At 45.8% G+C, this 14,426-nt stretch overlaps 1 protein-coding gene across 3 annotated transcripts in view; it reads right to left on the bottom strand.

Moving 5' to 3' along the window:
• The window catches only part of PLCG1 (phospholipase C gamma 1), an 80,815-nt gene extending 76,224 nt beyond the window's left edge, over window positions 1-4,591 (bottom strand). For 2 of the 3 annotated variants that reach the window (XM_014609712.3, XM_006275842.4), the window contains exon 1: window positions 3,299-3,924. In XM_014609712.3, coding sequence (XP_014465198.1) covers window positions 3,299-3,500 — 202 coding nt within the window. In that variant the 5' untranslated portion in view covers window positions 3,501-3,924. Of the gene's footprint in view, window positions 1-3,298; window positions 3,925-4,370 lie in introns of those variants that run through there. The other variant, XM_014609711.3, reaches the window with a different exon arrangement.
• Window positions 4,592-14,426: the final 9,835 nt, after the last annotated feature.

Here is a 14,426-nt window from a genome sequence, read left to right on the forward strand (position 1 = left end):
GGTGTTGAATGCAGGCATGTTCCACCCCAGAGAAGGTCACCATCCCATGGAGAGCAAGGCCATCCTTTGACGTGCAGTGTTCTAAGTCTGCATCAGAAGCTACACCAGAAACAAGACACTATTCAGCTGTGTTCATGGTTTGTTCCCCTAAATCCTAATACACAAGTGCCTAAGGACTCAGGCCCTCAACCTCAGAAAGATCTCTCCTCTCCCTCCTCTTCTCTCTGAAGCAGGCAGTGCCTTTCCATCATCAGCTCCAATCACCCTTTTCCCCCAGTGCTGGGAGAGGTCTATTGCTGACTCTCTGTGTCACACTAATAAATAATACTTTGCACTCAAAACACATAAAATTTAAATCAAGCTCCTACCAGCGCAAATGTATCCATGTTTTTGACCCACTGATCTGAATAGGAGTCAGAAATCTAAACACATCTTTAAAAATCTAGCCCCTAAAACCTTTTGGTGGGGAGAGGCAAGAAGGCTCCAGCAGCTGACCCCCAGACTATTGCAATTTCATAAGACATTCATCCAATAAACAGAATTAGACTCCACCTTGCTTCCTATTGATCCCACTGAAAAGGTAGCTCAACTAAAGTTTCCTTCACCCCTCTGTGCCTATAGGTAACATGAAATATTTCAGACATTGCTCCCGTGGGAACACGGTAAGTTATACTCCACATTGTGGAAGAGGAACTGTGACGTAGTGGTTAAAGGGAACTGGAAGAATTCTTGGACTCGCTAAATGCATTAGTGCAGAGGTCCTCAACCTGTGGTCCACAGACCACCACTAGTCTGCAAGCTCCATTCAGGTGGTCCACAGAAAGGCTGTGGAATAATTGAGAATATCTGTACTTGTAAAGTAAGACTACTGATATTAAAATACAAGTTGTGTGCTTTGATTTGTAGAACAAAAAGAAGTTTAAGTGGTCCGCTGAGACCCTCAGCAATTTTCAAGTGGTCTGCGAAAAAAAAAAGGTTTGAGAACCACCGCATTAGTGGAAGCTACTAATATAAGACAGTGATAAGGGCAGTGAAAGAGTCTATATAGATCGGACAAGGCCTTGGGGAAGTCACTTAGGTCTTTGCAGATTTCAATTTCTCCCCAAGCTAGTCTGCAAAATATGAACACTTCCCTCACATGGATGGTGAGGATATTAAATAATTACAGAGAGACAACTGCATCTCAGGCACCAAACAAGATCCATCTCAGGCCCTGAGCTCATCCTTCCAGTACTCTCTGTGGGTTTGTAATTAGCATTTCCTATGCTTTTTCACTCACCTTGTGCTGACAGAACCACACTAAAGAAGACAAACTGAGTAAGGCCCTGAACAGCAAGCAGACCCTACTGGAGGGTTCTGCATATACAGGACATCTTGCAGGATTGTGCCTAGTTCATTAGGAAAGAAACAGTTTAACTGACTATGCTCAAAATGTTGCAAAAAAACTTCTAAGGAAGGAAGGGCAAAGCAAGCAGAGATGTGCTTGCTCTTTCTGTAGTCTTTTAAAAGTAGCAGAAGGGTAAAATCACAGCAAGGGATGCCTCTGCTAAAACAATTTTATGGCATTTACGTGTTGATAGTGAGGACACTATGGGAAAAAAATTGCAGACTCCAATTTTATCCTACCACAAGAGCATTCTTAGATACTTTACAAAACTGCATATAGTTATTTATAAGCATCCAATTTATGAATTACTAGAGCACCCATTTTCACTTTGGAGCCAAGCAAATTGATCAAATAATGACCAAATTATAGACAGAGTGGTCTCAGGGATGCAACTAAATACCTTACCAATTCTCAGGTTTGGAAGCATGAAGGAGACATGGGCAAGAGTCCCTCCTTTAAAATTCAATATTAATGCTCAGTTTTTTAATTAAAACAACTATTGTAAACAGTGTAAAGAAAGGCACAAAGAGTGAACCCCAAACTGAACCTAGGGCTGGAAACCTTCTCTCTAGCACCAACTTCACACTAGAGTATAGCCCCTAAACATTCAGTGCAAATGTAAGAGAATTAGCTATAACTATATTTATAATTACATTGGTGCTCAGTGCATTGAGCATGGTTTACAAGAGGATTATATTTTATCAACCCACCACCCAGCTGTGAAAACATCTGTCTAGCCTCTGGAGGCTGATAAATTGGTCACTAATGACTTATCTGATAGATAAGATTTCTTGTTTTGCAAACTGGTATTAAGCTCAAGGAAAATGGAAGTCAGCAGAGGAATCACTACCCACACAGTTGATTTCGGTGCCATATAGGTTAAGAAATTATAATCTCAAGCCATCCACTGCTTCATCTTCTGAGCTCATTGCAATTACTGAGCTCAAGGCCAAAGCTATCAATTCTACGTTAAACTTTGAATTCTACAAAAAACAAAGCAGCCAAATAATGACCAACTTTAAGGTAGATGGTAACTTGTCTGTGGACTTCATTTCTAAGTAGCTAGGCAGCTGTGCCCTTCAACAGGTGATGAAGAATAGGTAAGCTTGTATACCTAGAAGGTAACCCATTAAAGTATTGTGATTCTCATTTAACTTAGCTAACCCAGGCACCAAAGAGGGTTGAATTCCCCAGAGCAGAAGGGTCTGAAGGACCAAAGTTTAGTCCCAAAGACTCCACTCTGGCTCATGCACTCCTGTCAATTAGCACTTGTGAAACACAACAATCAAAAACTTCACTTCAATCTCTTCTTCACATACATGAAAGCAGATGATGAATACCCAGGTCAGCTCCATCACAGAAGCAAAAATGGGCTCAAAATATGATTAGTTTTTAAATCAAGGAATGGGAAGGCTGGCTTTTCTTGCAGGTTTTAGGAGCTTCTGAGGGTGGAGGGAAAAAAACTCCAGGGTGAATGGGATGAATGGTCAGGTGAGAAACAAAGATGGGCCTCTTCCTAGAAGAAAGGAAGGTGTTTATCACAAAAACGATTAAGAGTTATTCTGGACTGGCCAGAGGCCCAGATCTCAAGCTAGATTGAAAATTCACACAATCTGAAATGTACATTCAAGGATTAGTGCAGCTCTGCCTTTGCCACACCACTCAACACAGGATAAACATTTCAGGCCATTAAGAGAGAGAGAGAAAAGGTTACTCGGCTTAGAAAAACTTGCCAATTACTGCATCTGTGTTGCAAAATTTCCCCCTTTAGACAAAACACCCGGGCTGTCACAGCAAGGCAGATTCCAATGCTCAAGAAAACTTGCCCATCAACCCGGACAGTCTGATGTGTGGGGAATCAGCTCTAATCAAAAGTTGCCTTCCCCACTGTTGTTACAAATCCACACTTACTTGCTCCTTCTATCTTCTCCGAGCCTCTGCTCCAGGTGATCTGTCTGGTTTCTAGCTTCACCTGGAAAGTTTTCCTCTCTGGTCTCTGGGATTTTTTCGAGTAAAACAAAGTCATCACAGTGCCAACTTCCAAGCTCCGGCAGAGGTGAACCACCTCGGCTTCGTTCTGCATGCAGGGTCCATTGGAGAAGCCGGACGCCATGGCTCCCTCCTCTGCTTCCCCCAAAGCAGAGAAGTGTCCAGGCAACACGGATCTTCAGGCTCCCGGCTGCAACTTGGCAGACTTCAATAAAACCAATCCAAGCTCATGGCTCCCAGCACAAGAGTCTTCCCCTTCCTACGAGAGGGGGGAAAGAAGCCGTGTTTAGATCCGAGGGCTTAGAGGGGGGAGCCCAGCCCGAGCGATCGTCTCCCGCATCGAAACTTTTCACTCCAGGACTGCAGCAAAAAATCGCCTCTCTGCTGGTTTGAATCATGCACCATTTTTTTTCCCCCCTCCTCCTTCCCGACGGAGCCTAAAGCGAAAGCAGGCAGACACAAAGCATTCCTGAGTGATTAGGAGCGGGACTGGGTCCTCCAGAAAGATTGGGTTGCAAAGAGAAAGGGGGGGAGGAAAGAGGGAGGCGACTTCGTAGCAAACCTCTCCCTTTTGTTCGGGGCCAGCGGTGCCTGCCTCGCTCCCCCCGCCTCCGCCTCCGCCCCCGCCCGCATCGATCGCAGCCCGATAAGATCTCGGGAGAGCTCTGCAAGTCATGGCTGAAGCGCTGCAGCCGGCTCCGCTCCGCGCCCCCGTCCCCGTCCCCCGGCAGCGCCCGGCCCGCGCAGCACGTGCGGCGGGAGCGGAGCCCGGGCAGACCTGTAGCTCCGGGCCAGCCCAAATGCATCTACATGTTTTCGACCCACTGATTTGAAACTACCCGGCGTGATCTGCCTCCCCGCTCTCGTGCATCCTGCAACGGCGGGGGCTCGGAGGGGCGCCCTTCCCCCAGCCGGCGTTCAGCACAAAGCGGGGCCAGCGAGGACGAGGAGCTGCCCCCAGCCCCTTCCTCCGCCCGGCCGCACCCGCGGTTACCGTGTGCCCGCCGCGCGGAGCTGCCCCGCGGCCCGGGCACGAAGCATCTGCAGGGGCGGGGGACAAGGCGGGTACCGGGGGGTCCCCTTTCCCCTCCGCTGCCGTCACGCCGGCGGGGCTCGGGCGAGCAGTGCTGCCGAGAGCCGGGGGTTGAGCATGATTTATTAGTCGGGCCTCGGCACGGGGCTGGCGGCTCATGCCAGCCCCATGGCTCCAGTCCCCGATGGCTCCACCTCTTCCAGCTGCAGATCAAGGCAGCTTCCTCCTCATAAATCATCTCTCCCGCAGCAGCAGCAGCTGGGGTGGAAGCGAGCGCGGGAGACGGGCGGGACGGCTCGGGTCGGGCTGGCCATGCCCATGCCCATGCCCTGCGCGGGGCCCCGCGGGCTCCCCAGCCCCGCACCGGGGGAAGGGCCGGCGCGCCCCTCGAGCCCCAGGGGCGAGCGCTTGCTGCCCCACGCATTGTGACACCCGCCGCGGCTCCCCACCTGTGTATCCTGCCACGCGGGGGGGTGATGTCATCACAAAGTAGTCCCGAGCTGGAGCAGGGCCTGCTTTTAGTTAGGACAGAAGTAAAATCCGTACTTCGAAGGCAGACAGGATGGCTCACCAGGGAGGACTGCTTCAGGAGTCATGTTACAACCTATAAAGACATGCTGGGCAGAAGAAACCTGATTACCATAGGTCCAGGGGGACTGGCTGAGAGCCTGTGTTGCTCTTAGCCATTAATAGCATGACAGTAACACACAAAGGTCCTGGCAAGCCTGAAGCCTCCCTGTGCTAGGGGCTGTCCAGACACACAAAGGACGCTCCCTGCTCCCAGCAGCTCAGGAAACGCAGAAGACGGGAGGAGGGAGGAAGACGATATTGTCTCCATTTTGACAACAGAAAAGCAAAAGATGGCAAGATTAAGCGACTCCACCAAGGTTAGACAGCGAATCTGTGGCAGAACAAGAACTGAACCCAGCTCTCCTGAAGCACAGCCCAATGCCTTAACCAAAAGGCCCTTCTCCCCATCTGTTCTTTCCTCTGCTGAAAACTCCCACCATGCCCATTAACACCTACCTGGAAAGAGCAGGCTTTGCATGCCAAGCTCCATTTTCTCATTCTGGGGAAGGGGAGAATCATCTCCTTTCATGCCAGCTCTGTTAGATTCTGGTAGTATGGGGCCAGTGCTGCAATGCTACACCCAGCCAGACAGGAAAGTAAACTAAGGGAGGCTTAGTAGATGAATAAGAAGTTGATTTGGAGTAGTTTCCCCCTAGCTTTCTCCCAAAGCTACCCCCCTCTCATTTTCCCTTCTCCCCTACTCCCACCCCATCGCTTCAGGACATTAGGCCAGGCTATTTCATTAGCCTCTAGGTTTAAGGCTTTTTGCTCTGATTAAAAGTGTTGTCAGTGCCTGAATATGGTGCATCAAGTGGGATATCACAACTGCTTGGCTATGCCAGCACATGCTTGAACTCTTGCAGCCCTGAGCCTGCAGAGGTGACCAAGGAGAAACTCCACTGCTGCTCCATGACCCAGGCAGATATTTCTCCCTCCTTGCTCCACAGGAAATCTCTTCCTTTGGCCTGCATGCTCACAAGTGGATACATGAATCTGCTTATTGCACATGCAAATATCCAGAAATGTTGCATGCATAAAATGAGCTAATATGTGCATCCAGTCATGGCATTTTCATGCCCAGTCAGACATACATTTTGCATAGGCAATTGCTCTTGCAGCTAGAAGTCAGGAGCCAGGCACATGCGGTTTGTTTTAAAAATGCACAAAGTGCTTACCAGCAAAAGCAGCAGGGTGCTGTCTACAACTACTTAAAGTGACATGAAGTTACCCACAAGGGCCACGTGTTCAGGAGGAGATAAGGTTTAGTGGCAGAGGAAACAGGTTAAGTACTCAGGAAAGACAGAGCATCTCTGTACAAACTTCAAGACGCAGGTAAAAGCATCGCTGAGAATCTAACTGTTTCAATGCAGGACTGAGGGTGAAATGAACATAACTGTGAAATAATATTCACTTGGCTGACCCCTGACAGACCTTATGCAAGGTCTGAACCCAGGGTCTCCGATGTCTGAAACATGATTAAGTCCAAGCACAGAACCCTGAAGCCTCCTGCTCAGCTGCCACCGAATCCTGGAAGCAACTAAAGTGCACACGGGCATCTCTCCTTTGGTCCTGAAACCTCCTCAGGCACCTAGATCTGTGCCTCTGCACATGCCCACAACTGTCCCCGGCTGAGCAGCTCAGCCCAGCGCACACCTCCGCCAGGTTGGGACCCCTGGACAGGGCATTCTGTTGCCATCTTGACTAAGGGGTGGAATCTGGTACCTTGCCTAGCACACACTGACGGGATCAAGTGCCTCACAAAAACGTAGGCATGACCATCACTCTTTTTCCTATCTAATTCCCTTTTTAGATAGTACCTTAGTGCTTAAGGCCAGGAAGTGAGAGAGAGAAGTGGAAATCCACCCCCCAGCCTGAGGGAATTCAAACCACCATCTTGCTCGTGTCCCAAATCACCAGGCTGAGCACCATTCTGGATGGGGACACTCTTCACCCCACCCCTGCTCTTATATTGCAGAAGGGAATGCAGGACAAATTTGGCCAGCGGAAGTGTGTAAGAGTGAGCAGGACTTTAGTTTGCACTAAACAGTAGTTGGGTAAAAATACTGAAACGGTCCTGGGAAAAGGAACCAGAACCCTGGATCCCCATCCCCTGAGTGCTCTGCTGACGAAGCTAAAGGGCCATGTAAAAAACTAAGACACAAAAAGAAGGTCTTAGGAACCTAAATTGGGACTTTTGTGGAATTCAGGCACAGCTTCAACAGGGAATTAGTATCTGGGCCTCTGGCTTCCAAGTTCCTTAACCACCAGGCTATTATATAAGGCAGGGGCCAGGGGACGGGACACAACCCATCTTGTTTTTGCAAGACAGAGAAAGCCTTGCTGTTTTTTCAAACAAATTGTAGGTGCCCATTGTCAAGAGAAGGCTCTGGGCAGCAGAGCCCAGCTGGACACCAGAGTTTCCCCATAGTAACCCTGAGTGAGGTGCTGAAGTCACAGAAAGAGGCAAGGTCCACTGTCCTCAGCACCTGCCTTGCAGGGATGTTATGGGTCATAGTTCTCACTGCAAGACCCCTCAAGCTGACAGATGCCATCTACTTAGCCACTGTCATACAGTCCTTAATCACGCAGGTAGACATGACTCAAAGGAGTGGGCTCATTCTACAGTAGGATAATTTGCATGGGTGCTTATTACAAGACTAAGCTCTATATTTCTACTGTAGTCAGGGGGCAATAAATTGATAAGATGCAGCTAATCAGAGTGACCTTCAAGGGAAATTATTTGTTCCTTTTGCTTCTTTCATTATGCATGACAGTCCTAATGGTTGTGTTTTTCCTTCCTTCCTTTTCTTTTCTTTTATGCATTAGATCATAACATTCAGGGCTTTGCTAACCCAGAAAATTGTCTGGTAGGATTATGATATTACAGATACCAATGAAATGATACCTGATTTATCTGGACTGTTTTAAAACATGTTTTCATCTATGCCTATTTAATGTCAATGCCTAACAGATGGAAGAGAGCACTCTCTGAAATATTCAGCACCTCCAACTCTTTGATTAACAGCTGAGATAGACGTGCCTCTGAAATTCCCAACGAGACCAGCTTTAAACACTCATGTTATCTCTAAGCTTATATCAAATATAGGCAGAAATTCTCTTGAAATAAAAGCTTCCTCCGCAAGCCATCCATGTACAACTCATTTTCCATGTTTCACAGGACATCTTTAGAAGCACTGAATTTACATCTTCTGAATGCTTTAAATTACATATTTGTATAGTCCATCTCCATCAGTTACTTGTGTGCAGCTAACAGATGGTGCTTTCTCTATAGAGAGGGACAAGCAGTGCAATGGAGATGGACAGCGCTGCACAGTGAAACCATCATAAGGCATGTGTGCATGAACATGTGTAAACATACTTGAATATGTATACAAGTACATAAATGCCTTTGGGCTGAACCTAAGCATGGAAAATTTCAACCCATATCCTCTCCAGGGCAGGCCTACAGCTAGAATCCATTTCTTGCAGGCTATTACTTTTAGAAGTACCTGCAAGATATCTTCAAAGAAAGCCTCCCCAGTTGATCAAATCCAGGCCTCCTGGCTCCCTGAACAGCATTTCTAGCCTAAGCTTGTCTAGTGTCAGCTTACAGCCAGTAGCTCTTGTTACACCTCAGCTCTCATGCAGCATTGCTGGGAACTCTTAAATACCTGCTGAGTTTTATCCTGGAGGTCTGGGACAACACCTCTAGTGCAGTTGTGTGCAGCCTAATGATTAGAGTACTGGACAGACTCAGGAGACCAGCTTTCCTTTCCTAGCTTTGCTTTTGGGCTACTGAGGCTGCTCCCTGCCCTGACCCTCAGTTTCTCCATTGTCAAGCAGGGACACTTGCTTTTTGAAGCACTTCCAGGTCTAGTGATAAATAGCACCCAGTATTATTATTATCAGCAGCAGCACCTGGGTCATGCTTTGGTATAAAACACGTTGCATAAAACCTACATTACTCCTTGGCTAACCTGATTCTCTCTGCTGCCACTGCTCAAATTTGAGCAGGTGCCAGCCGAGTCAACTTCTGTTTCCTTCCTTATTTATGCAGTGATGATGACTCTTGCACGTAGCTATGCAACTGAAACACTTAATTGTTTTCTGTCCTGCATCTTTAAATTCAGACAGACTTTGCTTGTGTGCACAGAGAAGACTCAGGGTCCATTGGAATATTGCTTTGATTGTTGCTTACCTTAATCTATAGTAAAAGTCTTACAGGTTTAACGCCCACAGTTGCTCTTTTGAAGGAAGTGGAGAAAAGACATAGCAAGAATGTGCTAAGTGAAATGCATTGGATTGGTAGCATTGTGGGGCAAAGCCTATATCTATCTTAAGTACATACATGGCACCTATTGCTATAGTTTCTGAACATCACTGTGAATGAGGGCAGTGATCAACCAAGGGAGGACCAATTTCCCTTCTCACTGGGTGCGTCTACACATGCACATTTCATGTGCATTAGCCCTATTTAAGGTTCATTGGGGTGCACATCTACACGTGCATGCCCTTAAAGAGCCTTAAAAATGGTGATTTTGGGCTATTTCAGCCTAAATTTGATACCTGCATAAAGTAGGTATCAAATTTATGTGTGAATAGCTAAGTCACATTAACAAATGTGTAGACGCATTAATGTACATTAATGCCATGGGTGTCCATTGACTTGGGACTAACTTTAGTCCCAAGTTGGTCTTCACACCTGCATTACAGTGCCTTAGCATATGCACGTTTAGACGCGCATCTACATCACCTTAATATGCATTGGGCTAATTTGCATTAAGTTTAGGCATGCATAAAAGCACTTTAGAGGACAGAGGTCAAGGATTCAGGAAGACCTCGACAGGCTGGTCCTACAGACTGAACAAAACCAGATGAGGTTCAACAGGGACAAAGGCCAGGTCTTTCATCTGGGTAGGAAGAACCCTCACCGTATCTATACAATGGGTGGTGGTCCACTGGCAGGCACTGCATCCGAAAGGGACCTGAATGAATATGAATGAATGACTGCCATGTGACAATCTACCAGAAGATGAATATGAATGCTATCATGTAACAATCAACCAGAAGATGAATGAGCCACCATTGTGATGAAGTCGCCAACAGAGCAAGTACAACTCTGGCATGCATCAGCCAATGTGTCGCCAATGGATCCATAGAGGTGCTCCTCCTCCTCTATTCAGTGTTGGTGAGGCCACAGCTGGAGTACTAGGTCCAGTTCTGGGCACCACACTTCAAGAAGGATGCGGACAAGCTCAAAAGGGTGCAATGAAGGGCCACCCACATGATCAAGGGCCTGGGGACAGGCCCTATGAGGAGAGACTTCAGGATCTGGGACTGTTCAGCCTGAGCAAAAGAAGGCTGAGAGGTGCCTTGATAGCCACCTACAAATATGTCAAGGGAGAACACCAGGACCTAGGTGAACCACTTTTCAGAAAAGCGCCCCACCCCCAGGAAGACGCAGACCAGTGGACCCAAACTAATCGAGGAAAAGTGTTGCCTGGACATAAGGAAAAACTTATTTTCTGTAAAGGTAACTTGAATCTGGAACACACTCCCAGCAGAGGTGGTGCAGTCACCGTCTCTGGCGTCTTTAAGAGGACACTAGACAAATACCTCGTTGAGCCCATTTGAGTCCAATTACCTCCTGCCCTTGATGATCTTATAGGTCCCTTCTGGTCCTTCTTCCTAGGATTCTATGTGTAGACACATCCACTGAGTACATGTACAGTGCCTAACACAATGGGGCCTTGTAATCAATCGAAGCCCCTTGATGCTACTGGAATAAGCTCACTTCAACAAGCCTGGGGCATATCCAACATGATGTACTATATTTTTGTCAGCAAAGGAAGATTTCTGTTGAGAGCAGAAAGAGTTGAGAATCTGGTGGACATTCCCCATCTGACAGTCTTGGGGCAGAACATTTGGGAATCTGTGATATTGTGAGATGTCAAAATTGCTATAACAGACATGTTTCCCTTTAACTGAGAATGGAGGATTACTTATTTACTTGTTCAACTTTCAAAGTAGAGTGGACCTTGCATCTCTTGGGCCTGCAACTACTATTTTTAGGTTTGTGTCTCTAGTGAATTAGGGTTTCCTTTTGTGTTCTGTGTTGGCTTTGCATTCCAGTGATTGTAGTTTTACCTGGTATAACATACTGCATAAAGAAGCCGCCCACCTGACCACTGTGCTAATACTTCAGTATGTTTGACTGGACTTTCTTAAAGCTAACTAGAGAACTAATATCATGAATGTAGGTTGTAATGAGAATTGAAAAAAAAGCCAATCTGATATCCTCTGATCCATGCATCTAGTTGCAACTTGAAAGGAGGAAAAGCTTCATGAAAAATGAGCCTGAGCATGGCTTAATTGCAGTGTAATGGACCCCTGATCATCATCTCTTGGATAAGGTGACTGTTTTCCTATCTCAGATGTCTTGTTTTGAAACTACCCATAATACATTTGCTTGAAGCTTTTAGGTTGATTTCTCCTGGGAGTCTATACATGTATTACTGCTGCTATTGGGCACTGCTCCTACCCCCTCCCTACCCCCCAACACATACTACAGCTCCTGAACAGCTTCTGCTAATGAGCCTTCTTCAAGCATGTTTGTGCAGTTCAACTGCTTCGGGAAGCTGCATTCTAGCAAGTAAAGAATGACTGCCCAGCAAACAGGAATGCATTCAAGAGACTTACTGTAAGTCCAGCAGTGACCTCATGAAATATCCATTTACCGCCACAGCATGGGCAGAGCTTTTACAGGGACTGGCAATCACAGCACATACCCTGCTAATACATGGAGCTGAGGGGAGGCCTCCATGGATATACACACCCCTCCCACAGTCTACCCCCACCCACTTTTGGTAAAGCATTTGTCTCTGGTTACAGCGGAGTCTTTTACTACATCTGCCCCACAGGCATGATGGCTCCTCAGTACTTTCACAGCACATGACCGACTGTGGCCACTTCATTATTAGATGCTGAAAACTCTGCTCCGCAGTTTCCAAGTACTCTTCCGCTCTGCATTAGCCCATGTGGTAGCATTTCTGTATACCACAGATTCAGTCTCAAGCCCCCTTTTTCTACTGAGATGTGAGATTTTTTAGATTGTCCGTTTCCAGAAGGGAACAATACATGGGAGGCTGAAATGCAGCATCCTCAGCGCAAAGGGACCGAACGAGTGAAACCAAATGGCATGAAGCATGATAAGCAGAGGTACATTTTTGGACAAAAATGATCAAGCTAACTTCCACTACTTGTGAAAAGAAGCCCAGAAAACTGGCAGGACACTGAGGTTTAACTGTTACTTCTAAACGCAGCTGAAAAGAATGTATGGGGAACACAATCTCCTTTAAGAAAGCAAAAGTCTAACTCAGCCAAACCAGGATTCAAAACCTATGATTTCAGTTAGATTAGGCATTTAAAGCTAATATTTAGGCCACTAGGCCATCTCAGCACATGTGGGACCACAGAACCACAAAGCAGTATCTAAATACTCTTTTCTCTATGCACAAATGATTGGTTATATTTTGGGTTGCATAATGTGCAACACTGCTCTCTACTGGATAGAATATAAGTTGTTTTGAATAGCCTGAACACACATCCATGCCTAGTATCCGATACAGTATAAGCAAACTTGCGCTGAGGACCTCTCCTGGATGGAATCAAAGTTGCTCAAACATCTGTGATTTCTATGCTATCTATCTTAGCAAGTGGCATGCAGACTGCTGTACAGCAGCTAACAGGTTTTGCTTTGACCTATGGTTCTGAAGCAGAGAAAAATCACAGCTTTTATTTCTCTTTTTTCACAAAGCATGTAGTTTAGTTGTTAGTCTTACCTATACAACCAGGTTACAGTTTGGCCATCTGTTGCACCAAGTTTGCATGCACCAGTGGGGGGGAAACAATTTTACTGTTTTCAAATTAATGCCTGGGTTTAAACTGAGGCTTTGTTCCTGTTTCTGGACCTCCATTTTTAGCAAGATCCTTTTGACAAAGGGAAAGGAGGTGGAGGGGGAACGGAGGTGGAGTGGGGTGAGATGGGAAGCAGCACTACTCAGTTCTAGCCAGCAATTTTGTTACACATCTCAAAATTGCTACCATGGACAAGGCAAATCATGGTTTATCCTTTGAAACCACTGGAAAGGCCACCTGTGTATAAGACTTACCTTATTGCATATTAAGACTTATCCTGTCCAGATTAGAGTTTTGCATTAGAGCTGGTGGGGACACTTTTGCTGGAAATGGTGATTTGTTGGACAAAAAACCCCCTCTTCCTATGAAAAGACTAGTTTTCAAGGACTTTTCTGACTCAAAACATTTTGAAGCTAGGTTTAAAGTAGCCTGAAGGTTGTGTTTCAACATTTTTAAACAAAAAAAATTTCAACATTCTGATTCAAAACAACTTCGGGTTTCACCATTTAAGCTGATTATAACAATATTTTAAATGAAAATGATACAGAAAGAAACATTTTGCTATCACTGAAACAAAATGTTGGGATTGAAACAAACTGCCCTTTTTATTTCACCAATTTTTTTTTTTAATTTCTCCTTTTCCTGATGAAGGACTGGAACCTTTTTTCACTTTGAAAATTTTCTTGAAATAGAAATCTCCTGCTGAGTCCAGCTTTGTACTGGTGCAGTTACACTGGTAGTTGGAACTAGGGCAAATTTCCCAGTATTGAGAAAGCATAGAAAACCAAAGTCCCTTCCTCCACTGTCTCAAACATTTTTCTGCTGTATTCCTTATCTTACAAAGGAAAATGATAACTGTGGCACAAGAACAGAGAGCATAAACCCGTCAGCCCATTACAACTTTCAGCCCTTCTGCACACCCTGAGTTTCCTGTGATGAATTCCTGATTCCAAAATACTGGATTTTTGTACTAGAAAAAGCAATTCAGTAAAAATAAGGGTATGTTCTGTTGCATACACATTTCTATACTAACCCCATCACTGCAGTATCTGAATGCCTTCCAACAGAGGGTTAAACAGCATAACTAATGCTTATCACATGTCATTTGCTCTTACTCTCACCCTCACCCCAAGAGGAAGGCTGTGGAGAGATTTGGTTTGGTGGGGTTTTCAGCATGCACACACTGCTTTGTGTACAGGCTTCAAAAGACAAGGTCAAAGCAGCATACCTTGTACTTGGGAGTAGATGAGACTAGAGACTGCCTTTCTTTCCAGCAGGGAAATCAGATCCACAAAATTACAAAATAAAATAAAAAGTAACACTGATATTATGCTGCTTGGTCTGTCATATGATTTTTTTAACTCCCTACTGCCGTGCTCCTGCACATAAGTGACAATTTCATAGATTCATAGATGTTAGGGTTGGAAGGGACCTCAATAGATCATTGAGTCCAACCCCCTGCATAGGCAGGAAAGAGTGCTGGGTTTAGATGACCCCAGCTAGATGCTCATCTAACCTCCTCTTGAAGAT

This window comes from Alligator mississippiensis, chromosome 9 (genome assembly GCF_030867095.1).
Source record: "Alligator mississippiensis isolate rAllMis1 chromosome 9, rAllMis1, whole genome shotgun sequence".
In the NCBI taxonomy this organism is placed as follows: Eukaryota; Metazoa; Chordata; order Crocodylia; family Alligatoridae; genus Alligator; species Alligator mississippiensis.